This window comes from Coturnix japonica, chromosome 14 (assembly GCF_054131305.1).
Source record: "Coturnix japonica strain WE chromosome 14, WE-NBRP24, whole genome shotgun sequence".
In the NCBI taxonomy this organism is placed as follows: domain Eukaryota; kingdom Metazoa; phylum Chordata; class Aves; order Galliformes; family Phasianidae; genus Coturnix; species Coturnix japonica.
In genome coordinates this window covers 10807146-10830377 of record NC_140676.1, presented here as the reverse complement: position 1 = coordinate 10830377, position 23232 = coordinate 10807146, and the positions used below count along the sequence as shown (strand labels likewise).

Genomic DNA, 23232 nt, shown 5'->3' with positions numbered 1-23232 from the left:
ATGGCAGCCTCTGCCTCTGCTCTCCTGCCCTGAGGAATGCAATAGGAAATTCCTGCTCCGGGATTAACAATCGTAGGGAAAACCCGAGTTTAACGAGCAAAAAGCCCGGCTGCAAATCTGTGCTGCCTTCCAGTCGCATAAACACGGACCAGATTTCCCCGGTTAAAAGCAAAACGAAAAGCACCAAATATGGGGATGTAAAACCAAGAGTTTGCCTTAGCGGTGGCTCTGAGCTCGGGCCGTTCTCGATAGCGATCTGAGAAACTGCTGCGGGATTCGGTCCAGCTCTATTTTTAGGCTGGCTAACGGGGCTCGGCGTGGTTGGCCGCGTGTGAGCGCACAGCCCGTCCGTGGCGTTGTATTGGTGTGGGGCAGCGCAGCCGGGGACTCGGGACCTTGGAGGAGCTTTACGGAGCGGCAGCGCCTCCGGCCGCTTTTGTTCCCTGCTTTTCCATCAGCCGCAGCTGAGCGTCCCACGCGCCGTCCATGTGCCGGACGCGAATTGCGGCCGTTCCGCAGCCCTACAGCCCGGAGGCGCTGAGGGGCGCCCGGCAGGACGGGGACAGCAACGTGGGAAAGAGCGAAGCGGCCCCACGGCCCGCACCGCGTGCACCGCACCGGCACAAAGACACCGCGCGGGGCGGGACGGGGCGGGGCGGAGGGAGAGGGCAGGGCCGGGCCGGGCCACGCGGGCGGCGGCGGCGGGGGCGGAGGGGCCGAGCCGCCTCTTAGTCGGCGGCAGCTGCTCCGGGCCCGCAGCCGCCCCGGGCCGCCGCCATGCCGGGCTCTCTGAAGGAGGAGACGGCGCTGCTGCTGGAGGATTACTTCCAGCACCGGGCCGGCGGGGCCGCGCTGCCTCCCAGCGCCACGGCGGCCGAGCTGCGGCGGGCGGCGGCCGAGCTGGAGCGACGGGAGCGGCCCTTCTTCCGATCCTGCGCTCCGCTGGCGCGGGCCGAGCCCCGGGAAGCGGCGGCGCTGCTGCGGAAGGTGGCGGCGCAGCTGGAGGCCGACGGCGGCCTGAACTGGGGCCGGCTGCTGGCGCTCGTGGTGTTCGCCGGCACGTTGGCGGCAGCGCTGGCCGAGAGCGGCTGCGAGGAAGGGCCGAGCCGCCTGGCCGCCGCGCTGACCGCGTACCTGGCCGAGGAGCAGGGAGAGTGGATGGAGGAGCACGGCGGATGGGTGAGCGGGGACGGGAGCGGCTCGGGCGGGGCGCCGGGCGCCGAGCGGTGTCTGTGGGCCGGGGAGCGGCGCGGGCGGGGGCCGGTGGTGAGCGGCGTGGTGGGTCTGGGCGGGGGCTGAGGGCTGAGCTGTCAGCGCTGAGAGCTGTGACGGGCTGCGGGAGGGAGCGTCCGTAAGGGAACCGCACAGCTCGGTACCGGCACGTGAGAGTCCTGAGCGCTGTCAGTGCCCTGTGCCGGGCGGTGCTGCTCTGCTCTGCTCTGCTCTAAGGGGCGCGGTTCGCCCTGTCCCCAGGAGGGCGGCACTGAGAATGTGGGTCCCTGAATGCGCCTGGGAGCGGTTGCATTGGCCGTCAGTAGCGCTGCTCCGGGGCTCTCTTGTTCCAGAACTGGCCGGGTTGGGGTATCGTGGCAGTGTGGGCTACAGCCTTAATGCACGTGGCAGCGTATGAAGCGATGGCCATGGAGAGCTGCAGCTGCTGTCGCTCCTCTGCCATGAGATCCGTGCTCAAAGAGTGGTGCTGAAGGCATCTGTGCAGCTCTGCCTGTGTTTCCAAAGATAATGTCACATATCCTAGAGAACTTCAGGTTCTCCATCTTCCAAACTAGCAGAATATTTGATGCCAGTGCAGAGAAGTACAAAAGTCTGAAGGGAGAGAAGGTAGATGAGCCATTGGCTGTGCTGACTTTTCCAGAGGAAAGGAGAACTTCTAAAAGGAAGTTGGTTTTCCAGTGGTCACTCCTCCATCTGGATGCTAAGGACAATATGGTGGTTGGCTACAATGTAAACTGTCATTTAGCAAAATCGCATTGCCTGTTGGCAGAAATTAAAGTGTAAAGAACAAAGTTCCGGAAGAAATCAAGAGTATAACTTGTTTACATAGACATCTGCTGAGCGGAGTTCAAACACGACCATCTGGACTTGTATGACTGCCACTTCTGATTATCGCGAATAAAGATCTGCTAGAGCAGCTGCCAGCTCTGCTCTGTCATAGGTCAGTGCTGAGCAGCATCCACTTGGCCCTTCCAAGAGAATATGTAATCAGAGTCGTGCATCGACCGGGATGGGACCGGCTTCAGGCTCCTGGCTTTCAAGTGGAAATTTCCATATCCTGTGTTTCACATACTTTCTGAATCGTGAATGGGGGGAACAATGCTGGCAGCTGTGATCAAAACCTTGCTTAAAAGGCTGAAAATAATGCAGTGACATGCTGAACGTCTCGATAGGACGTTTGCAATTGTCTGTTGAGCGAGGCACACAAACACACGGAGCGACTGCTTCCAGTCGTCTCCTGTGTGAGCTCACACAAAGCGTTTTGTGTGCTGAAAACAATGGGGCTGAGGCTTTCGTGATGGGATTTCTGTGGTTGACAGGTGCTGTGCTGGGATTGCGAACGCAACTGTACTCAAAGTCGTGTTTAAAAGCGAAATGACTGATTGCTAAGCCAACCAACTCAATGTCCTTTCTCTTGCTTTTCTAGGATGGCTTCTGTCGCTTCTTCGGCAGACATGGCTCCCAACCAGCTGACCAGAACAGTACCTTAAGCAATGCTATCATGGCAGCAGCAGGGTTTGGAATAGCAGGATTAGCTTTTCTCTTGGTGGTGCGGTAGGCTGATGGATGGATGGATGGATCTTGCAATGGGGAAAGTACTCTGAGAACTGTTTTACCAGATTGCATTCTATTTTCTATAGAACAGATCCTCTAAGAAGAAGTTTATATTTTTAAAGTGGCTCGGAAAACTTGCTCACCAAACCCTTGGCTATAAACCGCTTCACTTGCTACCCGGTAACGGCACAAACATGTACCAAACCACCACCATTTGTGCGTGTTCACACTGTGTCGTCTCCAAACGCCCCCTGGACTTTCTTTTGAACGTTTGACCCTAAACGTTACCATGGTTCTTGTACTGTAACTTCTGAGTGCTCAATGTCACGCTAGGAAAAAGCTATGGTGGACTCGTAACTAAACCCTGTGTTCAAGGCATTTACATGGAGGCAGTCCCAGACCTCGCCTGCCATTCATACTGTAACGTGGCCTCACACCGACTGATAGAACACGGTCTGTGGCTTCACATGCGGTGCCCAGCACTTGTTATTGAGAGGCAACTCAACTCGTTGGTTGATGTAGAGCAGTTAGTACCTGTGATGTGAGGCGTTATGGCTTGATGTAATGTAAGGCTGATTTCATGACACTACAAGAGTGTAAGTGTTGATACAGGACAGTAATGGCTGCAGTTCCAGTTCTTACTGAAAGGAATTTAAATATTAAACCTTAATTGGTATAGTGAAATCCAGTGGAGGCTGGAATTTCTCTGGATTTCCCTTACAAAACGAGAATTTCCATATATCATAATATATTTTTGAAGTATTTATCACTGTATAATACTTGTAGCCATGACATCTTTATTTTTGTTTAAAACTTCATTTTTAATGCTGGTTCTTCTCACTCTCATGTGTGTCAGGCGTTGTCTTGTTTGAGAAATGTTTTGCTCTATTTCCAACATGCTGTGTATTTCTTTCCATGGTTGTACAAATTGCCTTCTGTTCCTGGTAGCTTTTAATAACGTTCTTGGGTTACTTACAGCGTGTACAATATTACTATGGTGACTTCAAATGGTGAATAAATGTTAAGTATTTTTATTTTCAAAAAACCTTTTTAAAATTCACTTGGCTGGATCAGTTTGCATCCAGCTTCTCGATGTGCTGACCTGACCCAGGGGAGCTGTGTGGCACAGAGCAGGGTGAAGGCCAAACGCATCGCAGAGGGGTGCTGAGCTCAGAGCTGTAGGGGCAGGGCTGCCCTCAGAGATGATCCAGCCAGAAGGGCTGGCTTCGCTGCTGCAACTGGAAGTAACCCTATGGCTTCTCAAGCTGAAACTTTCCCAAGTTGGCTAACATAGCTGGGTACTGAGAGGCTCGCCTGGGAGCTGCTCCTACTTGTACAGGGTAACAGAGTTCTTGTTTCTTCTCAGCTGAGTTGCTGCTGCCTTTCTCTTTCACATTAGCTTTTTTTTTTTTCCTCTCTACTGAAACGAGTTTCTGCTTGGTGTGATAATGAGTGAGCAATAGCAGTTCAGCCCTTCTCAAATCAGTAATACCTGAGCAACTGCAAGCTTTTTTTAAAGCCATTTCACTCTCCTGTGACACAGCCAGTTCTCAGAGCTGCCTCTTTCTTTGCCTTTGGTGGTCTGGTACATGCTGCAGGGTACAGCTACTCCTGGGCCAGTTCCATGGCCATCCAAAGGGCTGCTCTGTGGGCCCTTCAGTTGTCCGTGCTGCTCAGCGTGACAGACCTGGGCACAGCAGCCTGGCAGCAGGGTCAGCATGGCTGTGGCCTGCGGCATCACCGTGCTCCTTTCCCTGGTTGATGGGCCGAGCAGGACTGCGAGCTGCAGCCGCCTGCACTGCGGTCCAGTTACATAGAGCCCCATTGTGCTGAGCGAACACAAACGCAGGGAGAACAACAAAAAGGAACATTGAGAGACGGTAAGTCCCATGGAGGCGGGAAGAAACTCGCAGTACTCCCCCTCACGCTGCTTGCTCTGAACAAATGTCTGCTTGTTCTCTGACTTCCAGTTCTCTAAACCCTGGTTTGGCTCCTCAGCAAAAGGATTAAGACCCTGCGGCGTGCTCTGTGCCTCCTGAAGGTCCCACGCAGGCAGCCCAGCTTGCTCCAGCGCAGCTTGGTGCCCCTGGGTGCTTTCCTCCATCTCTGGCAGCAAGGAGCTGCTCGAAACTCGCTGCAGTGGGTGTAAGCTGACTAATGCTGGGAAGCAGAGGTAGTTTCCAAAACAGAGTGCTTAGGGGGATGTGCATGGAAGAGCAAAGCAGCAGGGCAAGAAGCACTCTGAGCAGAGGTCACGTAGTGCGTGTCCTGCTGTGGGTCTCATTGTCTTTCCAGTATCAAGCAGAGCAAAGAGGAAAATACCTGTATCTTGATTTCCAGTGTAACCTGATCTGGCAGACCACACAAAGCAGTGCCAGAGAGGATATAATGCTGTCATTCCACAGTGTGCTCAGGAGGAGAAGAAAACAGTCTGGAAGTGTCCTTGAATAAAGTCTTGTCAGCCTGTGATGTGAAAGGTACAGCTTGGAAAGCGTTTGCCGCTCTTCTGTGGCACAGGAGAAGCTAAGGGTAGGTCTCCTGGGAGCTAGAAGAAACCTGGGTGGTTTAGAAAGATTGGGAAGGTGTTAGGAGGGGTAACACATGGCTGAACCTGTCCCAGTACCCCAATGAAGTTGGGCCTGTGCCTGGTGGTTCCTGACTCCTGTGTGGGCATGGTGCACACTAATGGGGCAGAGGGACCTACCAAGGGCAGCCATAACAACCAGGGCTGCTGCAGGATGGAGCACCATGGCCTATGTTGTGGGAACGCCATTGACCTCAGGGCCATTCAGGCTAATTCATCCTTCTCATTGTTTTTTCAGTTTCAGTGTGACTGTTTGTCTCAATGAAGTACTGTTTCAATTGAGAACTGCTGCTTGTCCCCTTTCCTGCCTCAGAAAAGGGAAGCAGGACTCAGCTGTTCCTTTCTTCAAATACAGAAGGAAACTAGGTGGTGGCTGAGCAAGGCACTGTGTCTAATCCTGATTACAGCTCTCAGATCTCCAGTGTTTGTGTACTTTCCAGGTGGGTGCCAGAGGTGACAGACCTGGTGCTGTGTGGCAATTAGCGCAGTAATTGCCATGGGTTCCATTGAGGCCTCAGAGCTGCACTCCTGGGAGGTCAGGAGTTCCCTCTGACCCTTGGTGTCCCATATTGGTGCTCACCCTGACTTCCTTGCCCTCCATCTTTACACCCATCCCTTTGGTTTGCTGGTATTTTTGACCTGGAGTTGTGTGCTCATTCCTTGATTGCCAATACCAGGTCTGAGCACTTTGTGTCCTGCTATGCTGGGAGCTTTCTGCAGGACTGGAGGCTGGAGGGCAGCATTCCCAGCCCACACTGGCATTCACAACGGTCTTCCTGGAGCCATTGGCGTTATCTGCTGGCACCACACCTGCTCAGCCCCATTTCCTTGTGAAGGGGCATTCATTGTAAGCATTGGCAGAGGCTGCAGTGCTGCTGAGGGAGCCCAGCTGCATTCTCATTAACAGAAAGAGAAATCTATTGATTGGGCTTCCTGAGGCATTTAAACCAGCGCTTCCCTTTTCTACTGGGGGAAAGAAATGAGACGCTGCTGTGAGATCAAAACACGTGAATCCCCAGATGGTGTTGTATGTCAGTTTTTAAGCAACTTTGCAGTGGTATGCAAAGAATCTGGTCTGTTTTGTCCTGCTGAAGGTGCTGGGGCTGTGTCCATCTCTGCTTGCAGGAGCCAATGGGAATATAACGTGGTCCTGCAGGATGGTGCTCCCAGCCTGGGGGGCAGCCCTGCTGGATGTGTCATGTGGCAGCTGAGCCCCTGGAAGGAAGTGAGGTCAAGCGTGTGGCATTTATTCATGTAATCTCTCAAGTCCTCATGCTCATTCAGTGTGGATACTGAAAGCAGACCTCTGGGTTTCACTTCTGTTTCTCTGGCTGCATTCTTTACGAGCCTCCAGCCCACTCTTCCTGGCCACAGGGAGGTGTGTGGTGGGGAAGTAAGCATGGCTGGGATGTTGTGACCTGCCTTCAGGTTTAGACAGTCATGGTGCACCTCCTTCATAAATGCTGCTGCTACTGGGACAACTTAATCAGATCTGCCCTCTAATAAGGATTAGGAAACCCTGAAGTCAGAACAGAGTTGAACAAGCTTCCTGATTTACTTGATTTCAAGTGTGAGAAGTCAGGAGCTTGGTTCTGTGCTGAGCTCATAAGATGGTTTCGCTGCAATGTTTCTCCACCTGGGCTCGGCCTGTTTGCTTTATTCAAACGAGATGAGGAGGGCAGGATCTGACTTCCCTTCTCACACAGGGCTCCTGTTCAAATAGGTCACTTGTTTCTCTGCAGCCTGTGGTAAGTTCCTAGCATGGTGTTGTGTAACTGATACTAGAAAATGGACAGTCCTGTGGTTTCAGAACGTTCACCTATTTAATGTCTGAGCATTGCGCATCTGTTAGTTGAGAATTACACCTACAGGAATGGCAGTTGTAGCTCAGTGAGGGATCATGCTGGCTATTGGGGAGACTGAAATCCAGGTCTCCTATAGGAAGAGACACCACAACACAGGGAAGGAGAACAGCACATCCTCAGAGAGCCACTGCATGTGCTGCAGGAAGTTTTTGCTGTCCTCCAGATTTAATCCTTTCAATGATTCTGACCTATGACAATAATTCACTTGAGGGAGTTCCTGTGTTTAACTGAATGTGCTCTTTTGTTTGTTTCTGAACAGACCGGCATATAGCGAGTAACAGCAGGAACTCCACACCCTGTTTACAGCTTTCTTGATACTGTCTCTTTTTTAAAATGTGGCTTGCAGAAAGCAGCATTGGCTGGGGAGTGCTGGCCTGGTTTGCTTGAGGTTCGTGGGAGTGCAGTGCTGTATTGCAGCTCCAAGAGCAGCGGGCATGGTGACTGGAGAGCTGCGGTGCTGCAGTGTGATGCCAAAGACATGAGCTTGTGCTTTTGCTCTGCAGTGCGTAGTACTGGAAGTGCAGAAGTGCTGGGCTTCTCCTGAGTGCTGGCCATAAAGTCCTCAGTGCACTCAGCTACCAAGCTGGTTGGTTTCTTACTAGTGGCTATTAGTATCTTTGAAAGAATCCCAGACTACTTTAATTAATTTCTAAGTGTTAATTATGAAGCTTTTTGAACCTATTTGATGCTCCTGAAATACAGGCGGAACTGGCTCTGTGATGCAGGGAGCTGCTCACTCCTGTTTCCCCAGGAGCTGCCAGCAAGGCTCTTGGGCATAGTGGCTGGGCTGTTACCTGGCTGCTGGGTACCTCATGTCCCTGCTGGCTTGGAGCTGCATGCAGGCAGTGTCCTGCCAGGGCTGTGTGCTCCACCTGCCGTGTCCCCAGTCCCCCATCCCAAACTGCCATCTCAGCTGACAGAGCTGCTTTGGAAGGTTTGCTGCTGCTGTTTTTTGGGTAGCTTGTCCCCACTTCATCCTCAGATGCTGTGCTCGGAGCTGTGACAGTGCTGGGGACAAGCAGTGTGCCCTGTGTGCTCCTGGGAGCGTGGATGTGAAAGGGTGTTGCAGCAGAGCTGTGCTGGATGTGTGGTGGTTGCATGGCTTTCTGGTGACTGCATGGCATGAGCAAGAAGGAAATCCACTGCTCTCATGTAAGATAACATGATAAAGTGGAGAGGTGATGGGAACAGGGGCAGCCCAGAGCCATGCGCAGGACAGCAGGGCCATGCATGGTCACTGCCCCTGTGGTGGAACATGGCCCTGCTGTGTCAGTGAGTGGTTTCCGTCCCAAAACTCCACAGAACCCGCTGAGCTGTCTGGCATTTGAACAGTCTGTAACACATGTGCAGGGCCTGATATATATTTTTTCCCTCCCTGTGCATGCCCTAGAGAACACATGCACGCAGCAGCCCCTCTGGCCCCCTCAGCACGGGCACCTCTCTGTGTGTGGCTGCAGCTGGTGTAGGCAGGGGCTGACTGCTCACGCTGTGGTTGTGTGCATGCAGCTTTCTGCCATGGCACCATTACCCTCCCCCAGCCTCAAGAGAAGTCAGTTTCTCATAAAGAAAACCTAGCCTGAGTCTGTAGGAAGAAAAAGCAATATTCTGGAGTCTGTGTGTTGCTCTCAGTGAGACTCAGGGTAAAACAACACCTGCCTCACTGACAGCCATCCAGTGCTTATGGCTTCCCTGGGCTGCTGTAGCAATGTACAAGGCTGCACTGCCTTCTCCCTGGGGTTCCCTGCCATCCCCCAGGCCCCAGCCGGGCTCCCTGGGCCCTGCACTGGGTGCATGCGGGCTGCTGGCCTTCTGTGCAGCACGCACCGCCCTTCCCCTGCTGCGCTTCTGCTTGGGAATGTGACCTTGCTCCCTAGATTATTTACAGTCAAAATATTGCTGCAAGCTTGTGGAAGGCTTGCTGGATTCCACAGAAAGGTGAATTCATTCAGGGAGGACATGGGGCTCTCCGTGCCTGTAGTGGAGGTCCTGCTGCTCTCCTAGAACCCACCACCTGCCTGGGAAGGCTGCTGGCATGACACAGCTGCGGTGCATGTGCAGCTGGCCTGGCCCCTGCCCCAGGCAGTTCATGGGACAGCACAGTGCCTGTGTTCTGTGTGGGGACCGGCCCCACAAGGCTGGGTTCCCACAGCCACAGGCCTCTGTACCTGTGTTAGGGGGGAGATGCATCTTCTTGCCTGGGGTGAGCCAAAGGGTTAAGGAGTCCTGCAGCAGATGGGTGGTTGGTGAGCAGATTGATTGCCTTCTGCAAGGTACATAGAGTCTCACCCTCCTTCAGAAACACAGCACGTGCTCATCACAGGTAAATACCATGCTTAAAATCCCCTCTCGTTGCAGCTGACCCTCCGTGTGTTTATCCAAGTGGCTGGAATTAGTCCAGTCTCTGCTAAGTGACCTTTCCCAAATTTTTCTTTTCAAGTTGACATTTAAGAAGGGGGAAGAAGTCACAGAAACACAGTGTTTTAACAGTGATAAAGCTGTACCAGTCAACAAAGCCAGGAAGGCCTCATTGGAGCCCGTAGCTGGTGGCACAGGGATGGTGCTCTGGGTGGCCAAAGGCACCGTGCTGCCCTGGGTGGAGAGGAACCTTCCGTGTCCTTTGGAAAGAATCTGGGTTTTGGCAGGCAGTGGAGTGCTCTGCTTGTTTTGAAAAGGCCTTGGACAATTTGGGTCAATGTTTTACTGTGTGTTCAGGGGAAGTCAAGTTTTTCCTTGTTTTTCACATTCCTCAGTTTCTGCCTCAGCACTTCTGGTACTCACTTCCCTCACAGGAGACCTATCTGAGATGGCAGCAGTGTGCTCTGAAGGGGACTCGTTCTTCATCCCACAAGCACAAGCTCTCCTTCAGACTTGGAGTCCCTTTACCTGCTGTATGTCCCCCTGTCTTCTAAGGCAGGAGCTCCTTGCTGCACGTGGGCTCGCAGCAGCCTGGCGTCAGCTGGCTGCAGCAGGACAGCCTGTGTCCTGGGACTTCCGCTCCCTGCTGTAACGTCAGCGTGGCTATTTTAGTCACAGGAATGTCAGTGGATAATTTCACTTTTGTTTTGTACTTTTGATAACCTTTCCCATCACAATGAGACAAGACGTCCTGGCTCAGAGCGCTTCCAGGCATGGGAGGGAAAGCCATTCAGGCTGCTCTGCAGGGGAAAAGAAAAGCCTCTTTAAAAATAGCTGTACAATTGTCTGTGATGCTGGGACAAAGGGAGGAAAAAAAAACCTTTGCATGCTGCCATGCACACGGAACAGGGGGAGATGGCTGCATTGGGCATGAGCCTGGTGGTGTGGGAACGTGGGCAATGCTGCTGCTCCCACTGGTACCGGCCTGCATCCCACACCCAGGGGATGTCTGGGGCTGCATCCTGCACCCATAGGTGCCCATGCCTGGGGGGGGTGTCTGGGGCTGGGCACCACCTTCACCCCATGTGGCCATGTGCCAGTTTTCTGTCCTGCCAGGCATGGGCAGTGTGGGGCTGCCCCAGCTGCAGTAGGGTGAGTGCCCCACATTGTTCCCTCTTCCTCCCTGCTGCAGGAATGCATAGGCTTTTTCTCCCTCCTCATCATCCTGCCCTGAGCTGAGTTCCTTCTCTGCTCTGTTTCATAGCTGGGTGCTTGGTCAGGCACAGGCCTTAGATAAGTCCGGTCAAACCCAAACTGCTGGAGTTCAGCTCCAGTTTTTGTTTCCTGTGGAGAGGGAGCTGGCTGAAGCAAGTTGTGTTTTCTTTCAAGCATTCAGCCCACCACTTCCCATGAACTGCTGACCCATCATGTGATGCCGGCTGCAGCCTGGATGCAATGTTACAGCTTATCAGGCTGTGCGGCTCGGGTACAGCCTCACTCACAGTTGCTGTATTTCCCATCCTGAGCACTGGGTTACTTGGTGAAGGGAGAGGAGAGGAGAGGAGAGGAGAGGAGCTGCTGGAGGGGCAGCTGCCTTTCCCTGCACCTTCTGATGGTTTCAGAGCTCTGAGGAAACTCAGTCTCTCCATAAGCCTGACGTCCCCTCTTGAGGTCTGTGCTGCATGGTTGCAATGATCTTCTGCACGGCTCCTCTGTGGCACAGGTCCTGCTCAGCACACCTTCCTTCTCTGCAACACTTCAGCTCCACAACATTCAGTCCCTTTGCTCAAAGCTGGTGAGAAGCTTTTTGCTCAACCCAAGCACATGACTTACAGGGAGACTCCAAAACCTGCCCAGCGCTCAAGCCTGTTTACAAAACAATGGCTGAGGACTGCTATTTATTGTTACATACATATTGCATTCAGGGTTGCTAAACAGGCAAAGCTAAAATGAAAGTCATCTGAGCAGTTTGCTTTAATTAGAGTAAGATCCTGATGAATCATGAAGTTTCTTTACCTCAAAGATGCACAAGGAATTGACTTTGGCAGCAAACAGCAAGGTACAGCAGTCTGCGACGCGCTCGCTGCTTTTAACATCTGCTGGAAAGACTTGTTTTTCCATCCCAAGTCACATGCTGGCTTTTGATCTGATCATGAGATGCAAAGGATCATCTTCCAATATTTATTTTCCTCGTCATCTGGAATTCTGAAGGACAGAGGAACGGACTGAAAAGCAGTGTGAAGCAAAAGTACTGAGCCTCCTTTTTTGGTGACTTGGTGTCAGTCTCATCTCAGCAGGGCACTGGGCAATTGCTGGCTGCTCAGGCAGGGCAGGAGTTTCCCAATGATGGTTGGCAGCAGCAGTGCACGTGGGGCTGGCAATGCCCAGTGTGCAGGGGGAGCAGGGCTGGCCCATGGGCTTGACAGTGGGTGCAGGTATGGGGTCATAATGTTGGGAGGGGAGTGGGGTAGGATGGGGGACTGACTGGAAATGGAGCAGCTGCTCTATGCAGCAAATAAGAAGCTGTGAAAAGATGGAGGAGTCCTATGCAGTCATGTTAGGTTGTTCAGGGCCTCACAAACAGTCTGGCTGTATGTGTAGCTGCTTTTGCTTCTAAATTGAGTAGAACACATTGCTGCCGCATTCACAAGATGTGGAAGGGCCCCATCCTGGAACCACCTCAGGGTACCAGGGGATGGCAGGGCTCATCCTGCCCCACAGCACCTGCAGATGGGCCCATGCCAGCCTTTGCTATGAAATATGTTTGATTACAGATGTCAGAGTCACATTTTTATAACAATCTCTTGGTGCAATTAGCTACACAGGTGGCGTTTATAGGTTTATAGTAAGCCCAGCTGAACAATTGAATTGCCCTCAACCTATTCTCACTGTGAGCTTCTGCTGCTGGTGCGACTCAGGGCTGGGACAGCCATGCTGCAGGCGTGGGTTGTTTCGCAGAACTGACATCCGCGGAGGAAGCGGGGTGAGGCCCCACTCCGTCAGCGCCCGCCGCAGCCCAGCCACAGCTATTTCAGCTCCACAGCTATTTCAGTGCCACTGCTATTTCAGGGCAGCGAGGCTTTCCAGTAAAATGGTGTCGAGAGTGACATGTGGGCAGCGGGGCGGTGTCAGCACAGTGGTGTCCTTACGTGCGTTTCCCCAGCACACCAGAGCAGGACGGTAATGATGAGGTGCTGGTAGTGACGGCATCCGGCCATGCTGCTGCATGGCAGGGCTCAAGGATTGCAGGACTTGAGGATTGCAGGATTTGAGGATTGCAGGGCTCATGGATTGCAGGGCTCACGGATTGCAGGTCTCAAGAATTGCAGGGCTCAAGGATTGCAGGGCTCATGGATTGCAGGTCTCAAGAATTGCAGGGCTCAAGGATTGCAGGGCTCATGGATTGCAGGTCTCAAGAATTGCAGGGCTCAAGGATTGCAGGGCTCATGGATTGCAGGGCTCAAGGATTGCAGGTCTCAAGAATTGCAGGGCTCAAGGATTGCAGGGCTCATGGATTGCAGGTCTCAAGAATTGCAGGGCTCAAGGATTGCAGGGCTCATGGATTGCAGGTCTCAAGAATTGCAGGGCTCAAGGATTGCAGGGCTCATGGATTGCAGGGCTCAAGGATTGCAGGTCTCAAGAATTGCAGGGCTCAAGGATTGCAGGTCTCAAGAATTGCAGGGCTCACAGATTGCAGGGCTCAAGGATTGCAGGGCTCATGGATGCAGGGCTCAAGGATTGCAGGGCTCAAGGATTGCAGGGCTCATGGATTGCAGGGCTCGAGGATTGCAGGGCTCATGGATTGCAGGGCTCATGGATTGCAGGGCTCAAGGATTGCAGGGCTCATGGATTGCAGGGCTCAAGGATTGCAGGGCTCATGGATTGCAGGGCTCGAGGATTGCAGGGCTTGAGGATTGCAGGGCTCATGGATTGCAGGGCTCACACTGCTCTTGCTGAAGGTGTTTCCTCAGCAGGTCTCACTGGGCTCTTTTGCAGCAGAGTGGGGTGGTGGGATTAAGTGCTGTGGAGTGGAAGCGTGTGTATGTGCCTCAGGAGGAGCACATGGCTCTGAGTGCAGATCCTAGGAGAGAAGGCAACTGGTGTTTGTAAGGAAACAAGCACATGCTGAAGCACATCCTCTCGGAGTGGCCGTCTCCTGCTTTCCTGAATTCCTTGGGGACAATGAGCGCTTTGTAACCTCGCTAGGCCCTCAGCAGCCGGCGCAGCTCCTGTGTGAGCTCAGCAGCTGTAAATCAGCGCGGTGCTATCGCTGGGGCAAGTTCGGTGCCGAGTGCTTTGATCTGCAATGCTTTTATTTGTTACCTTCTGTGGAGATAGGCACAAGGTCAGACAGAAGGCTGGTGGCTGGTGGCTGAAGGCACTCGTTGCTGTGGCCCAGGGAGGCCGGTGGTTTGTCACACTGGTGCTCGGGCTGCCAGCTGCAGGGCTGGGCATCAGGGCTGCGTCCTGTTGCACAGGGGCTTTCTGCTGCACAGGGGATGCAGCCGTGGCTCTCACGGATGTCCTGGCACTGCACAAATAGTGATATGTGTGCAGTACACTCGTGTTCTGGCATCTAATTTCTGTTTGTCATTTACTTTCTCTGTCTGTTTTGGAAATGGATCAAAACCAAGCCAACCTGAAAGTTACTGTACAAATCCTCTTGAGCCTCTGCTGGTGTGATCTCAGGAGGTGCCGTCCTTCTGCTGTCAGGGGCAAGTCAGCCCCATCTGAAGGACCTGGCAGATCCTATGAGGCACATGAGAAAACTTCCCCTGTTGGCCTGAGCCTTGTGACTGTGACCAAAGGCCACTGAGCCCCACACTGTGCCCTGCATCCCACTGCTGCTCTGCTGGCCACTCAGTCATTTGGTTTTGGTGTTGTCCTCTCCTGCGGGTGCTGTAGAGCTGTCCTGGTGCCCAGCCAGTGGCACCCAGAGCTCAGGACACAGGTGGGCTCAGCAAGGCCTGGTGGGCACATCCCTTGCTTCCATGCCATGCTTCCAAATGAGCTGCTCAGCCAGGTCAGCCTGGTTTTCCTGTTTACTGTCTGCATGGAAAATAGGAGCAGAGTACAAAACCTCATCCCTGTGCTATAAAAAGACACTGCTGTGTGGGCACAGGAATTTTACCTTCCCCTCCTTTTCTTGCAGCTGGGCAGCGCCACAGCGGCGCCAGGTGCCCGGCCAGCAGGCGGTGATGGCCATGGGGTCAGGAGAGAGGCCTGAAATAGCAGCTCCCTGCAGGAGGGACTTGTTGCAGGAGTCAGGGCCGTCCAGCACTTGTCCCGAGCAGGGTGAGGAAGGGACCCCTGGGGGCCTCAGTCAGAGGGTGACTGGGGCAGGTGGGACCCTCCAGGGACATTGAGCTGACCTGCCTGCGTGTCAGTTTTACAGCATCAGGATGAGTTACTGGGATCCTAAACCAGAGAGATTGCCAGACCTTGTTTGCCTTGGATTGTTTGTCCAAAAATATACCAGGAGGTGAACTCTTTCTTCCCTTCATAACTGGCTATAATCTTATCTGAAGCCTTCAAAGTGTTCTCAAGGAGATAACAACAACAAGTCCTAAAGCATTTATTTCTGAACCTTGAGAGCAGCCATGGCTGGGTGGGCATTCACCTGGCACCACCCAGGACTCCAAAAGCTGTCGTCGTAGCTTGGAGTCAGAAGCAGGAGGCTGTAGGCAATGGTGTGGGGCAGCCTCAGTGCTGCAGGCACAACCCATGGGGACGATCCTCAGTGCCACCAGCCCCATGGCCAGTGCCACCCTGCTGAACCTGTGTGCTCTTTTGGGTCCAGAGCAGCAGGTTTTGGGTCTGGAGCAGCAGGTTTCTGCTTCCACTAAGACTTTGAAAGTGTTCCCCAGGCTCATTCCTCAGCCTGCTGATGTCCCATGGACTGCAAGCAGTGGGAGCAGTAGTTGGGGACCCGATGGGGTGAGCGGTGGCTTCGTGGTGCCCAGCCCTAAATCCTGCTTGGGTTTGTGCCACACTTATGAGCAGTAGCTCAGCAGAGTTGGGGAGCTCTGCCCAGCCGTGCTGACACACACGTTTTGCATGGGTTGTGTGCACAGGCTGCTGCAGTTTGCCTGGGGTTTACCACACATTTTCATCACGTTTGCAAAATGCTCTTATCACCAATTGCACAAACCGGCCCCATCCTCATCCGCACACAGCGATGACTCCAACGTGTCCGGTCAGCTGAGCGCTGTGTGGCACACAGTCACGGCTCACAGATGCTGGAGTCTGCGACTTTCAGATTTATTTGTTTTTTCCAGAGCCCTTGGCCCGCAGAATCGTTCTGTCAGCGCTGCAGCCGGCAGCGGGCTGAGGCCGGGACGGTGCTGCCTGCCGAGGGCTGACACGGCCTTTCCCTATGCAAATGCGCTACAGTGGAGCCCGCAGTGCAGCGAGCATCGGTGGCTCCGTGCCACCGCTCTGCTTTGAGGAGAGGGCGCGGATGGGGCTGTGGCAGAGCCCACCTCGTGTCACGGATGGCGTTTGGGATGGGGTGAATTAACGCCCCGCTGCGGGGGGTCGGGTCACAGCACAGCCGGGGAAAGGCCGCTCTCGGGGTGCGGGTGTTTCCCCCGTGGGCAGTCAGCAGATGGAGCCGACACGAGGCACTGAGTCACGGCAGCCCCCGCGTCACACGGCGCTATCAGCTGCAGCGGGGTCAAGTGACCGCACATCGGGACATGAAAGCGCTGCGGAAATGCCGGCAGCCGGAGCTGCTGAGCCGCACTTCCCCGTCCGCTCGCTCGGAGCCCGTTCCCGTCCACTCGCCCGCCTGGAGCAGCAGCGCACCCGCCCGGCCGCACCGCATCGCACCGCATCGCACCGCATCGCACCGCATCGCACCCGCCGGGTCGCGCTGCCGCCGCCGGGGGGCACTGCGCCGCCGCCCGTATCTCCCGCAGCCGGGAGGCGCAGGTCAGGCAGGTGGTGATGCTTCACGCTGTTATTCCAACAGATAAATGCGTGTCACCGCTCTTACAAAAGCAGCCGGTGGGGCGGCTCCCGTTTTCAGCTGCCGGCTGTCCGCAGACTCCTGTCTGCCTCGGAAATGCTGCTGCCCACCTTCCCGAGCCCGGCTCCAGCTGCACACCCGCCAGCAGCGCTCAGCCATCTCCACCTGCCCCCAGGCTTCGTGCTGGCACAAACTCACCTCACTGCTGCCAGCGTCGTGACTTTTCCACTTGCGGCTCCAGGCACTCGATCCAGCCTGCCCTCACCAGCTCCGTGCTGCTCATCTGGCCGCAAAGAGGGCACAGCAAAGGCAAACGTGTGAGTGTGCAGCCAGACAAGTGGCCTCCGTGGGAGCGTGGTGCCCCCAGGTGCTGCCAGTGTCAGGGTCAGGCTTCTCCCTGGGGCTGGGCTGCCCGCTGGGGCTCCTTGTCCCCCAGCACACCCAGGAGCAGGATGCTGCTGCCATCAGCTCTGTAGCATGGAGTGGTGGTCACTTTGGAAGGTCACATATCCTCTCTATGGCCAGTCTGCTGGTCTGTGGCTGACAAAAGCTGGATGGATCAAATCTCTTCCAACAGATCTGCATTAAAAATGAAGTGCTGGTGCTTGACAGTCCCGCCAGAACTGATGCAGGCTGCTGAGATCCCTGGCTGCCTCATAAACAGCATCTTCCTACGTTGTCAGAACAGCTTCTCCGCTATAAGAATAAATAAGCGGTTACTTGAATGAAAATGTTAATGGCAGAGATATAAATCACATTGCTCTGCTGTAAAAATATGCTGCGGCTTAGAAATGCATCCTTATTTCTTGAATGTATGAAAATATAGGTGTGTGTATGAAGAAGATGGATGCTTATAGCTGTGCCTTTCTCTCTATATTTATACATAATTACACGCATGTGTTGTATTCAGACCAGCAGCCAAAACCACCTGGCTGTTGGTCCCCCTGCCCAAGATGTGCTTGGTGTGAGGCATGGAGCTGCTGTGTGAGGTCTGGCTGGTTCCCTCCAGCTCAGGATGTAACATAGCAACCGCTGCTTGGTGCCAGGGAGGCCATATCGCAGAGCTGATTGTTGCTGCCCTCACTAATGGCCACTGCTGTGGCTTCTGGCTTGTTGCTGAGCCAAGCTAAGGGAACAGAGGTTTATCAGCACAGCCCTTGGAGCAGCTGGCTGCGCAGGGAGGTGTGCAGCGGCGATGGGCATGAAGCAGTGCTAGCTCTTGGTGTGCAGCTGAACTGCTCTTTCCTAAAGGATGGATGTGGCTGCACTGGAGGAACTGTCTGCACCATTTTTCTCCCTACTCAGCAGCAACCACAGCTTCCAGAGCAGACGGTTGGCCTTGGTGCAGTGACTGACTAAGGGAGCCCTTCCACGAGCTGGTGTCTGCATCCTCCTGTTGGCTCCTGCTCTCGGAGGAGCCATGTCTGTTACTGTGTGGGGGCTCCCATTGGGCACCAACACACACCGGCACCACTGCTGCCAGCCCTGAGCTGGTGTGAGCCTTGGCTGCAGCACCGGCAAAGGGTTATATAAAGCAGAAGTGGTTTATATAAGCCTATTTTATCTGCAAATCATTTATATTTAGAGCACCTATTTCTGCTGGAAACCCTAAAAGCGTGTTACATAAGAGCCTGATAAATCCTTTGGCTTAGCGTTTCAAGCAGGGGGAGGGAGCATTCGGTGCATGGGGCGTTCAGATTCGTTTTGTAACCAGAGCCGGAATGTGCCACCTGCAGCTGGGCTGGGGATCCTCTCTGCTCCCTGCTCAGCACCTTGACTACAGCACAATGTGTCCCTGTCCCTGTGCCTCTTGTTACATCCACCAGCCTGCAGCAGGTGGCCATCCCTGAGCTCACACCTTTGGGTGAGCCATGGCTGAATGGCACAGGGTCAGTGGCTGTCCCACCTCCAGAGGGCACCGTGCATATTGCCCAGGTCCCTCATGGTCCCACTCGCAGAAGGCAGGAGGGCACTGAGCCCTGCACCCTGTGAGCAGCAGCAGGGTCTCCCCTGTGTCATTGCCTCCCATGGGATGTGTGACCCCAGCCCCTCGCTTCCCATCACGGATCATCTGTCTTAAGCAAATTCTTGTCATACTTCACTCGAGCCAGACTCTGTAAATTGGATTAACGTGGTGCCGGGAGGGAAATATTTCAAACTAGGACTAATGGGAAAGTAGCCTGTGGGCTGCCCAAGGGTCAGGGGGTTCCTGTGGCTGCTGGTGAGCTCACAGGATGCTCCCATGGGGCAAAACCTCCCACTGGGGAGCAGAGGAGTAGTCGGGGCAGTGGCCATTCCGTGGCAATGGATGCACAAGGCTGGGCTGATGCCCAACCCATTTACACACTGTTGGTGCCACTGCCATCATTCAGGAGCATCCCCACAGCTGGGGACACATCAGCCTGCAGCAAATGCACGCTGGCACTTGCAGCTGCTGGCTGTTTGAAGGCAGACAGTTGAGAGATACGTGGCTTAATTTCCATGTTGCCTGCGCTGGGCGAGAACCATACATTGCAGCCTGAGAGCAGCACAAGAGAAATACCGTTCCCTGGAGGCCCCCGTGCCTCATCCCACCTGCTTGGCAGCGCCTCTGGGCCTGCATCAATAGATATGGAGCCAGGTTGATGGGTCATAAGCAATACTTTATGGCCTTCATCAGATGGAAAAGAGGGACGGCAGTGCTGAGGGCAGGCTAAGGAGCACACCATGTACATGGTCACAGTGTCGCATTTTGGGGCCTGACAAACATGAAGAACCATGGAAAATCAGCGCAGTATCACATGTAAGCATCCACGTGATAATTATGTACATAGAAGTAACCATCTTTCAGTGAGAGTCAACACCATATTTGCTAAGAAACTGTAGTATTAGCAGAATTGTGAGAGGCAGACATAATAGAAAATAGAAACCAAACCCATCTGCTTTATTAATCATGGCTTTAAAAATGTCTCTGCTAGCTATGCAGCTGTTTCAAGAGCTGTACTGTTTAAATCTATATCCAAACAAACACAGAAGCCACAATAAATCTGTCGTTCAGTTATTCAGTTCTGTGGCTTTAAATGATTAAAAACGATAAAATTCAAGAATAACATTAGATGGAAATGTTGTCTTTGTGCTGCTTGTGACACTGGGGATTTAGCTGCTCATCCTCGCTGTGTGGGAACTTGTTGAGTCACAGCCTGACCCACTGATGGAGCACCTGGGGAAAGGGGCTGGTCAGCCCTGGGAGCACAGGTGAAAGCAATCCAGCTGTGTTACCTGAAGGGGTGGAACCTGGCTGCACCTCTCTTAGACCCCATTTAAGGGCTGTCTGGCAGTGGGGAAGGATCTTTGGTTGGATTTATTCCTTTTGTGGATCTTCCTCAGGAGCACAGATCTTCAGAGATGGGTGAGTACCTTTCTGTTTTCCCTTTAACATCATTCCATTTGTTCTAGTCCCTTTGCTACTGCACTCCTGTATCGCCCTTCCACTGCATTGACCTTTCTGACTGCAACACTCTCCAAATGGCATCCTCAAGGAAAGGGATGGGAAAATGTCAATTTATCACCAGTGTGGACCCAGACAACCATGCTGATTTCTATTATCCCCAGCCCGGAGGTGTGGGTGGAAGCAGAGTGGTGGTCACCATGCAGGAAATGGATCCTGGCAGTATATGTAGTGTGGATGCCTTTTGGGAAGGCTGCAGTGGGGATTTATCCTTACCTTATACCTACTGTGGTGAAATCAGGGAGGCTGGGAGTCCTCCATGCTGCCCAGAACCTGGGGCACAGCCTGAGGAGCACAGAGGAATTAATGCACTGAGGGAAGCCTGAATCTCACCAGGTCTCATCTCTGAGTGGGCAGTGGGCTCGGCGGGCAGGAGATCACCTCCATGTCCTGCACTGCACCCAGCTGTGAGTGCTGGCAGAATGCACCAAGCCTGGGTCAGAAGTTGTGAATGCAAAGAAAAAGGTTTAAGTCACGTGGAAGTTTATCAGAGCAGGATGAAACAGTTTTCAGCTGACTAGGAAATAAATCCCAAAACTAGGGGGAAAAAATCCCCACACCAACCACCAATTCAGGGATGCTGATGTGTTAATAGTGAGAAATCAACAGAGCACCTTAACAGTAAGGGTAGATTAACCCCAATGCAAAAAATGGAGAAGGGAAAAGCCCTTCCCCTGGTCTCTTCCACAAGGCCATGCTCTCATCAGCAGCCCTTGCCTCCAGCTGACACCAACCAAAGCCACCCATGTACCTGCTGGAGTGAAAGGACATGATCGATGGGGAGGTAGCACAGGCACATCACAGTACAGAAGGACCTTGTCTGGTGCCTCCATTGGACAAGAAGTGTGACCCACATGTAGAAGGGATCGAATGCAGAAGTGCTTCCTCAGAGGCCCTCAAGCCCACAGCTGCCAGGGCCCTTCATTTCCCCAAGGGGAACAATGGGAGGTCAGTGGTTGTACAATTGATTGCGTTTCTCAGCTCTGAATCCAGGCGAGTCACAAGGTCCCTGTCCTGCACCCAGCATCCGGCCTCACTTCTCACCATACGTAACATTCTGGCTGGGTGACATAAAGGTTAAAAGTAAATTTGGCTGCAGTAGAACAGCGCGCAGATTAGGAGAGGAATGTTATTATCGGCCTTCGCTATAGAAGGGCTGCTTTGCAGTCAGGATGCGATAGGCAAATGCCAGCAAAAAGACAATCCCTGTGTGCAGCAGCTGACAGAAGTGCTTGCAGCGCGGCGCTGTGCTGGGGCTATGAGGGCAGGCAGCAATGCAGCACACCATGCTACCTGTAATGCCAAGCCTCAATTGCTCATCTTCTCACCAGTCAGCACTTGAAGGAGTTCTCAAATAGAGCCCAGTGTGAGCAGGTAACCACTGCAAATACAGACATGGGAATGGAAGCACAGGAATGCCTGGCATCAGCAGTGATCCCAGCTGCTCAGCACTGAGCACACTGCAGCTCAGTTACCTCACAGACCAGCTCCAGTCTGATGCAAGTAACAGCAGAACAGCAAACAATAGTTTGCAAGCTTATGTAAGCACAGAAGTCACTGAAGGAACAGGGCGAGATTTGGTTTGGGGCGGCTGCTCAGGACTGTGCCTTTTGAAGAACAAGGACACACAATTGTTCAGTACATAAGCACTTGATGAGCACTTCAAATCTCGCCAACAGAAAAGCTACTTCTTATAAACAAAGGGGAAGAGGATTTCTGCGAGCAGATTTAGTTCAGGGACTTATTTCCTCTGCACCAATAATCAGAAGGAACCTGAACAACAGCGTTGGCTCCAGCTTCCCCAGGAGCCCGGCTGTGATTCTCTGCTCCCTGTGGCAGGAATGAGCAAAGCAGGGGGTGAGGAGCTGCCGGCCCCACTGAGCTGAGTGCAGCGTGGGCCCTCTTACAGCCACGTATGGGATTATATATAGCAGATCTTATTGAGTTAAAATTAAATATAATTGTCACAATGGGCTGACCGTGACTGAGAACTCCTGATCAGAACAAACTGTTCGGCGCTGTGCCGGTTTCCATCTATTAGAGCCCATGTGATGAGAGTACATTCAACATGCTCTGTCCTGGTTGTTACATAAGGGTAAACATCTCTTCTAGCTGAAGTCACTGTTAGATACGTTTTAAATGACACCTTTAATTGAAGTCTGCATACAGGAGGAAAGGTACTTGTAAAAGATGGTCAGCATCCTCCTTCCTTGCTGTTCCCTTAAACAAAGGTGTTCCGTTCTCCTTGGCAAACACAGTGGCACTGAACAGTCATCCCTTTACCTGGCTTACAATTCTGTAATTTGTTTTAGAAGCCCATTCAGTTGCTATGTCACAGCTCAAGGGCTGCCCTCTCTACCATCACAAGCTGAGGCTGCATTTTTGTAAGTGTGCTTTTGCACAAGATGTGCCTTTAGCCTGAATATTAAGCTTCCCCCTGTTCCTGTGGAGATGTCGGTGCATTCCAGTCCAGACCCTCCCTAATGGGAAAGGGCCAACATCCTTCCTCCTGCCCCAGCCCCATCTGCACAAAGGCGAGGGGCTATGCCAAAGCTCAGCAACACACACTGCGGCCTTGTTCTAACAAAGCTGCGGCTGCCAGAGGAGCAGAAATGGAAACATTATGGAAAACGTTCCAGGAGTTTGCCAGAAGATGAAGATTCATTGTCCAGCAAATTAACTACCTGATGGGAAGAACTAGAAAGGAAGTAAATACTGCTACTCTTAAAACATGCTGCAACAGAGATTGGTCTGTGCATTTCCAAACAGCCTGTAGCGGTTACCTGGTCCTGCTCTTGAAATCTCTTTATGATGGAACACTGGTGGGCTTCTCTGCTGCTTACCTTCACTTCAGGTTCCCGGTGACATGAAGGCAGTTGCATGCAGGTGCACTTCGATAACAAGTCTTAAAAGTCAATAAGACATCGCTGCTCACTTACACTCTGAAATTGAATCACACTTCCAACAGGTACAGTTAGCACCATAACCAGTTACACACTCAGGCTCACAGATGTACATACTCACAGATGTAGCCCTGCACAAGACTCCTTTACACACAGGCTGTACAGTGGCAGAAGCACACAGAACCATAGAATGGCCTGGGTTGTAAAGGGCCACAGTGCTCATCCAGTTCCAACCCCCTGCTGTGTGCAGGGTCACCAACCAGCAGCCCAGGCTGCCCAGA

At 53.2% G+C, this 23232-nt stretch overlaps 1 protein-coding gene across 1 annotated transcript; it reads left to right on the top strand.

Annotated features, from left to right (window-relative positions):
• The first annotated feature begins 697 nt into the window (after positions 1-697).
• Positions 698-3832, top strand: BCL2L10 (BCL2 like 10). The gene is made up of 2 exons (XM_015872851.3): positions 698-1179; positions 2660-3832. Exons 1-2 carry the CDS (start codon positions 778-780, stop codon positions 2789-2791), a joined length of 534 nt encoding a protein of 177 aa, XP_015728337.2. The 5' UTR covers positions 698-777; the 3' UTR covers positions 2792-3832.
• The last annotated feature ends 19400 nt before the right edge of the window (positions 3833-23232 follow it).